Source organism: Pteropus vampyrus, unplaced genomic scaffold, assembly GCF_000151845.1.
Source record: "Pteropus vampyrus isolate Shadow unplaced genomic scaffold, Pvam_2.0 Scaffold191, whole genome shotgun sequence".
Classification (NCBI taxonomy): Eukaryota; Metazoa; Chordata; class Mammalia; order Chiroptera; family Pteropodidae; genus Pteropus; species Pteropus vampyrus.
Window position 1 is genome coordinate 267,272 of NW_011888972.1, and position 8,244 is coordinate 275,515.

General features: G+C 53.5%; 1 protein-coding gene across 1 annotated transcript; it reads right to left on the minus strand.

Moving 5' to 3' along the window:
- Positions 1-6,025: 6,025 nt before the first annotated feature.
- Positions 6,026-7,393, minus strand: GJB1 (gap junction protein beta 1). The gene is made up of 2 exons (XM_011371434.2): positions 7,322-7,393; positions 6,026-6,974 (listed from the first exon to the last, which is right to left on the minus strand). Exon 2 carries the CDS (start codon positions 6,956-6,958, stop codon positions 6,107-6,109), a length of 852 nt encoding a protein of 283 aa, XP_011369736.1. The 5' UTR covers positions 6,959-6,974; positions 7,322-7,393; the 3' UTR covers positions 6,026-6,106.
- Between the last annotated feature and the right edge of the window lie 851 nt (positions 7,394-8,244).

Below are 8,244 nucleotides of genomic sequence, written 5' to 3' on the forward strand. Positions count from 1 at the left end.
CGTGCAAGTCCAGGGCGACGTCTGCGCAACCCTGAGGTGCTTCAGCTGCCTCGCCCTGGTCCTGACCCCGGAGAAGACTCACGTGGCAATAAAATGACCCACTGCTACTCATTGTCGCCCAGAGAATCGAGAGCACAGAAGTGACATGGGAGGTGAGTTCGTTAGGGACTGGCGCGCACAAGGACGGGATGGGACAGGAGCATCTTTGGGGAAGGACAGTCGGGTGAGCAGCGCTGGGAGGCGGTGTCGGGAAAACGGGCATCAGGTTGCGGAAGGCGTTTACTGTGATGCACAGCTCTGCTAGGGTGACCGGCCATCTGCGATTGCCCAGGACCTCCCCAGTGTTAGCAATGAAAGTCCGACATCCCGGGAAAGCCGTCAGTCCTGGCAAACTGGAGTAGTCACGCTTTATCCTCGAAGGGTTTTCACAAAGAATCGGCAGGATGTGATTCATGTCGTAAGGTGACTCTAGCATGTCTGGGTGACGTGGAGGAGAACCGGGTGCCGAAGAAACCGAGGAGGCCAGTGGCGGGGAGGCAGCGGCATAGACACGGTTCGGCGCTTGACCTTAGGCCAAGGTGGTAACGAGTTCCAGTTCTCCGGCTCAGCCCCTGCCTTCCTAGCTGTGTGGCCCGGGCAAGCTACTTAACCTATGTGGGCCTCAGTTTCTCCATTTCTAAATGAGGACGATAACGGTGCTCGCCTCAACGGATGGTGAGGACTAACGGCTCCTGTTTAAGCACAGTGCCCGGCATACAGCAAGCGCTTAATAAACGTTAGCGGCTGTTATCCACATTACCACTTATGAGACCACCGCAAGGCCGGAAGGAAGGCACATGATGTGCCGAAGGAAAGCAGCTGAGGAGGAAAGAGACTTGAGAAAGATTTGGGGAGCCACATTACCAGACCTCACGTGTCGTGTCGGCTAATCGATTAAACTTTATTGTGCATGACTTTCCGTTGGCATAAATTCCCCAAGGCATCTGCATTTCAAGACTTTTATCTCTAACTGTGAAACGAAGGGCTTTGTCCCTGGAAGGGAAGGTCAAGGGTCAAGGACAGATGGCTGGAAAACCAACTGCACCTTTGAGACCCCTAAGGTTAGGGGCGAGAAATGGCGGCGGTTTCAAAAGCTTGTCTTGATTTTAGGTTACCATAGGTCGACATCTTAATTCTGGCTCTGCAGCTTTGAGCTGTGCAACCTTTGGACATATTAGTTATCCGCCCTGAACCTCCATCTCCTCATCTACAGGTGTGGGTATGATAATGACTACCACGCCATTACTGAGATCATGTATGTGAGGGCTGAACCTGGCACCAAATCCGGTCCGTACCCCATGCTCCAAAACAGTCCCCTTTCCTTTCGTGCACCGAGATGATTTCTAAGTCTGAAAATAAAGTTTCGGACTACGTTATGATCGAGACACATCCTTTTCATTAACACCACATTAGGAATTAAGACGCCCTTCACGGCCATCTTCCCGCTTATGTACACAGACGCAGTCATATGTGCCGCGACATATGTATGCAAACATATTGCTTACTTAAGCACACACACATGGCGATTGACAACTCGACAGTCAAGAAAGCATGTTGATTAGGTGTGACCGAGAGTTTAGCTCGGTGTTTGAGACACCTGGCGAGTAGCTGGAGGATGGGACGGATAGCGAGACGGACAGAGCTTACTATCAACCAGACGGCGCTGATCCAAGGGCTTTACCTACAACTGATGCGTTTAATCCTCGCTATCGTAGGTACCGTCATTATCTTTGTGTGACAGATGAGGAAACCGAGGCACGGAGTGGCCGAGTAACCGGGCTAAAGTCACACAGGTAGGAAGCAGACCATGCTCTTAGTCACTATGCCATCCTGACTTTTCAGAGAGGCTTTAATCTGGACAAAAGTCGGTCGCCATCCCGTGCAAATTACCCTCTCTCCCTGGAGTCTACTGTCGAATCACTGCCCTCCCTTCCACGATTTGCCATCGGCCTTCACGTATCTATTTGTGTAAAGATCTGCCCTGCCCTGGATCTTGTCAAGATCTGCACAGTCTGTCTATAGTTATAGACAGAATTGCCTGTAAGTCTAGAAGGAGATAACTCTGAAGTCACGAGGGTTTCTATATGTCATAGCTGAGAGTTCGAAGTCCTGCGCAACCTACTTTGTCCATCTCACCTCCTACCTCTTCCGAGATGCTGAACCTGTGCACACGCTTACGTCCCCTTCCCTGTTGCCCTCGATCCAACAGGCTAAGCACCTCCTATGTGTTAAGGATACGCAAGTAATTACCACGCAATTCGATAAGAAACACAATATACTGCGGGAATTCGGGATGGGGATGGGGGAGTAGTCCTTGCCGAGGGACTGGGTGTACAGGGGAGAGGGGAGGAGACAGAGTTGAAAGCTCCACATGGGAAATGACATTCGAGCTGGGTCTTGAATGATCAAGTGTCTGCCAGTCAGGGGAGGGGAGAGAAATGCACCAAATTATCTTTGTCTCCTACATCCCTTATTATTCCTTCTGCCACTGTCCTAGCCCACCTGGGCTATTGCGACAGCTCCGTAACTGGTCATTCTGCCTCTTCTCTTTTCCAAGCCAATCGACTCTCCGTGTGACTGCCGAGGTCAGCTCCCAAACCGCAGCCTGAGACTAGCGCTCCCCCCACTCAAAATCCTTAATGGTTTCCACCACCTATAGGACAGTCTTAACCCCTTACGGTGCATGGAAGGCCCATCATAAGCTGGCCATAGTTTACCTTTCTCACCTTTCCACTAGCCATTTCACCGCTTGAATCCTCTACAGCAGATTATTAGTCTAACTCTGAAGACAAAATCACGTCCTTTCGGATGTGGGTTTTTCGCCTGCTTTATGCTCCTTCCCTAGAATGGCCCAATCCTTTTGCCACCTGCCAGGTTCAGCCTGGCCTCAAATCAAAGGGAGCCCAGCTTGGTGGGTATTATAGCACCTTCTCTACCACAGGTTAGGGCTGGCGTTCCCCTCCAGCTGCCACTGTGCGCGCCCAGGCTATCTGATTGGGCATCTAAATCAGTTCGTGGTTGCCATGCCAATTCTCTATGGATACTGCAGCCTGCTTTGAAATCCCAACTCAGCTGGCTGGGGCCTTGCCTACCTCTCGTAGTTCAGATAGTCCCCTCGTCCAGGAGCTGACTCTGTCCCTTTGCCCCCAGCTCTTGCTAGTTCTGAAGACACATACGTCTGAAAGACCGTAAACTTCCCTAAAAGCACCGGTACCATGCGACAGAGCGTGTAAGAAGTTCCTGTTATTAGGCCTTTTCCGCCCCCAGATCAGACCCCTGGAATAGTGACCCCTTAGATGGATCGTGAGCAAGAGGAATTCGCAACATCTCTTGGCCTCGCTATTCGGGGGGCTGTCTGTCCCCTAGCAGAGCCAATTTCTTTCCACTAGGCCCAGCCCCTCTGAAGCAGCCTCATCGTTCTCCGGCTTGTCTTAGGTTTCAGCATGGCCTAAGGCTGTGGTCTCGGAGCTGCAGATGCTATCTTACGTCACTTTACAGTTTGTTTTTATCTTTTATGTTTCTCACTTTACAGTTTAGAAACAGCTTTGAATACCGCTTTGATTCTCACACAAGCCCCACGAAAGAGGTAGAGAGGTTATTATCAACCCAATGCTGCAGATGAGGAAACTGAGACAGAAGTAGTAAATGAAGACCCAAATCTCTCGATCGCAATGTCCTCTACTGGGTGGCAGGTACTCAGCCTCATTTGCCACCTGTTTCTTTCTTGCATTCTTTTGACTGAGCCTCAAATAAGAAAGTCAGTCCTGGGGTGAGTCTGACTCACCCTGCTCCCTCCCCTCAAGCTTCCTTTGGCCTGCTCCCACCTGGTTCACAGGACACGAAAGTAAGTGTCCTCCCTTTGGCCGTAGCGCCCAGCTGGGGTAGCTTTATTGTCCCACCACTGCCCCCTGGAGAGGAAAGCCTTGATCTGGAGTTGGAGCCTCTCTCTGAGGGGGATTCATAGAATCTTTTGAAGAGAAACTAGATTTCGGAGGTGATGATGGATTTAGCATCTCTGTGTGCTGTAGGCACGAGGTTCCTTTGTGGAATCGCGATGGAAATTTCAAAAGAATATCTTTCTCTTGATGGCCTTTTCGACGGAGGGGAGATGCTCTGCGTGCGTCGCGTGTCGTGTTGTGTTGTGGGTGGAGAGGGGATGCGTTTCAAGAAGAAAAGGAATCTCTTCCACCATGAGGGGGTGGGACCTCTCCCCTGACAGGGTATGATGTCGGTTTCTAAGGAGAAAGGAAATTTCCTGCAGGAAAGGAATGTCTGTCTTTTGAGAGAGGGGAAACTCTGTGTCGGGGGTTGCTCAGTGTGGGGGAAAGGAATACTTACCCGCTCCTTTTCTTTCCAAAGGAGAAAGCTCCTTGAATGAGGAAAAATTCCATGTCTTCTGTTTGAAGGAGAAAGACTGTAGAGAATAGTCTGATAAGATTATGTCTGCTTTTCTCTTCCTTTCTGACATAGTTCCCACACGGAGTCACTGCACTCTGGCAGGGAGTGGCAGAGAATATTTTATTCTGCTAGGAGGTAGGAAAGCAGAGGAGAGAAATCTTTTCTAGGGGAAACTTTCACTCTGAGGGGCCATTGGGGAGGGCAGTGATCTGAGAAGGGGAGACCCCATGAGGCTGGGGGGGGTGTCTTTTCAGAATCCCAGAAGAGGCAGCTTAGGAGATGGGCGAAGCCAGCCCTGTCGGCTCACGAAGAAACTGAGGCTTGAGGGAGGGAATGCCTTGCTAATAAGTGACAGAAGCAGGACCTGAACACAGCTTTGGCAAGTCCCACCCCGGGGCTTTTCCCACCAGCCGCTGACAGAGGGAGGGGAGGCTACCTGCTGCTCTGGAGTGTGATGCCATGAAATGTTTGACCTCTGGTGGAGACATCTCTGGGAAGGAAAGTAGGGAGGAGGGGAGAATCAGGGGCTAGGTGCAAAGGAAAGGGGTCAAGTTCATTGTGCAATGGGTATTAGTTAGCAGCGAATGCTGGATTTCAAGGGAGGAAGGGGGCTACTCCTCCCAGGGGTGCAGGGGTGGGGGCCTCACCAAGGTACGAAGAGAAGGTGTGCTAGCTACTCCCAGAAATTTCTCTACCATTTTCTGTTTCTCCAGAGGGAGTCGTCGTTGTAATCTTTTTAAAATCAGAAGGGGCCCAAAGAAACTTTTGGAGGTAATGTAAATGTTTTCTGGTATATCGTGGCCATGTTTATAAAACTACACATAATTACCAAAACTCAATAAACTGTACACTTCAAGTGGCTTCAAAAATAAAATCGGGATGGAGGTAAGTGAATTAGATCCCAATAAAGCTGTTATTAAAAAATGGAGGGGGGGCGCGCAAAAACCAAAATAATGAAAAAAAAAAACAAAAACGGGAGAGAACAGCTAAGAGTCTGCTTTCGCAAGCAGATCCTACATCTTTAACCCATTCCTTTCTTGATCAGCAAAAAGCCAAGGCCGGCTCGGCCAGGGGGAGGTCAGAGGTTGCAGGAAAGAGAACTTGACAAACACACAAGCCACCTCTTCGTTTACTGTAAAATCTTGTTTAATGTGTAATGTGTCAGGCAGAGAGAGGCTTTGGGACTTGAGGCGAAGGCAGCACTGACCAACCCCCACTCCAATTCATCCGCCTGCTTCTCTCTCCCTCCCTAAATCCTCCACCCTAGACCTGTCCTCCTTTCCCTGAGGCCTGGCGGCAAGTGCTCTCGCTCCTTCTCCTGCTCCCTCCCTCCTCCACCCACAGGTCCGCAGCACCCTCCCTCCGCTCCACTCGCCCATGTCCCTCCCCGGCGGTGGGACTCCAGAAATAGGGTATGTGACAGCACAGGGTTAAGAGCAGCTTCTGAACTGGAGAAGCCGTCAGAGCCTCCTAACCCCCCAATAACCTGGAGTACTGTCGTGGAGTGTCCCCCGGCTCCCCACCCCTTCGGCGCCTGGCAGGAGCCCCTGGAGGAGTGGAAGCAGTGAGGGGGTGGGTTTGGCTGCAGTGTTCCCGGGCAGCCAGGGGAGAAGGAGGGGCAGGCCCGGGGCAGGTGAGGGCTGCATGGGAGGTTGCCTGGTTCCTGGCATCAGCAGGCTGAGCAGCGGTCGCTCTTGTCAGCCATCCCGGCCCCGGTGCTGGGTCTGCGTCGCAGGATGTCTTTCAGGGAGCCATCCTGCTCGCTCAGCAGCTTGTTGATCTCATTCTGCTTGTATTCGGGTGACAGACGGTGGCCGAAGCCCGAGCCCTTTCGGGAGGTCGGATTGGAGCGGCGCCGGGCTCGGCGGGTGCAGGCCCGGATGATGAGGTACACCAGCTCCGCCACGTTGAGGATGATGCAGATGCCAGAGGCGGCCAGCATGAAGACGGTGAAGACGGTTTTCTCGGTGGGGCGGGACACGAAGCAGTCCACTGTGTTGGGGCAAGGGTAGGCCTCACACTTGACGAGCCGCACCATGGCGTAGCCAGGGTAGAGCAGGTAAAAGACGTACATGAAGGCGGCCTCGAACAGCAGGCGGAAGACCACGCTGATGACATAGGTCCACCACAGCGTCCCTGAGATGTGGAACTTGTGCCTCTTCACCTCCTCCATGTGGAGGGGATCGCCATGGCCCTCAAGGCGCAGCATCTTCTTTTCTACGTGCTGCTGGTGAGCCACGTGCATGGCCACGAGGAGAGTCGGGGTGGAGACCATGATGAGCTGCAGAGACCACAGCCGCACGTGGGAAATGGGGAAGAACTCGTCGTAGCACACGCTGTTGCAGCCGGGCTGCAGGGTGTTGCAGATGAAGGAAGACTTCTCATCACCCCACACGCTCTCCGCAGCCACCACCAGCACCATGATTCTGAAGATGAAGATGACCGAGAGCCACACGCGGCCGATGGCGGTAGAATGTCGGTTCACGCCGCTGAGCAAGGTGTACAGACCCGTCCAGTTCATCCTGCCTCATTCACACCTGCAAGACGAGCCACAGAGCAAGCCGTCAGAGGGCCGAGACACAAGGCAGGGCACCACAGCACCGAACGACACCCCGTTCGGCCCTTCCGAGAGCCAGCGACGGGGTGGGAGAAAGGGTACTCATAGCTTGCGTGATCACCCTGTCCCGTGCCAGCCGCTGCTCGTCCCCCTCACTTGACTTAACCTCCCTGAGCCCCATCTCCCTTCTTCGCTTTCATCCAATGTTGTTTCTTGTCCGGCCCCTTCTTCTACCAGGCTCGTCTTCCGCCCTCTGCCATTCTCTGCTCCTCGTCCCCCCGGCTCCTCAACTCTGGCCCCGGGGCAAACCCAACCAAGCCCTATTACCTTGGGGAGCGCCTATCCCTGAGGCCACCCAGACAGGTCCCCTATGGTCTCATGTCTGTCCCGGGGGAGTGGGCCCTGGGTCCACGCCTGCGTCCCAATTCATCGCCGCCCGGTGCTGAGGAGTCATATGCTGCTTTATACCCAGCGTCTGCACAATGGGACCTTTGTGGGGCTCTGAACAACGCCCTTTAGAATTCAGATCAAACGCGCTGACTTCCGCCCACCCTACACACAGAGCACTTGTGTCCCAGCGCCGGACACCCAGCCTGCACCCACCTGTTCTGTGCCCGCCCGGTCCATCGCCGGCACCCGCCCAACAGCCCCACCAGGTGTGCGGAAGAGGGGACCGGAGGGGACCAGGAGGCTCTGGGCTGAGGCCCTTCCCCATGACCCTACTGGAAACTCAGCATCCGCTCGATTTTTCCTTGGCTTAGATCCGCTCTAGGGAACGGGGCAGGAAAGGGAGCTCATATTTGTCAAGCCAGGGACCCCGTTAGGCGTTTTCCCATGTATTCTTTCTTTTCACCCTCTTGGCCATCCTCTAAGGACAGTTACTCAGGTCTTTCCAGATGAGGAAGCTGCAGCTCAGAGAAGTGGTCGCTCACTCGAGAGTTGGATGAAACACAAAAGGATGTGAAGCAGAAATCTAAGCTCTTCCCACAGTATATTCTTGCGCTTACAGGTGGGCACAGGGGAGCACAAGCGAGAAGGAGACAGGCCGAGGTAAGCGAGCGAGCAGCAAGTCAGGCGGCTTCGGGTCGGAATCCTGGTTCTGCACTAACGCGACCTTGGGCTGTGACAGAACTTCTTTGAGCCTGATGCTCATCCCGAAATGGCAGTGACCCCTGGGTTATTGTGAGGTTCAGTGAAGCCACCGGCGCGTCCTCTGCCCGGCTCCACTGCCATGGCCGCTGACTGAGGGC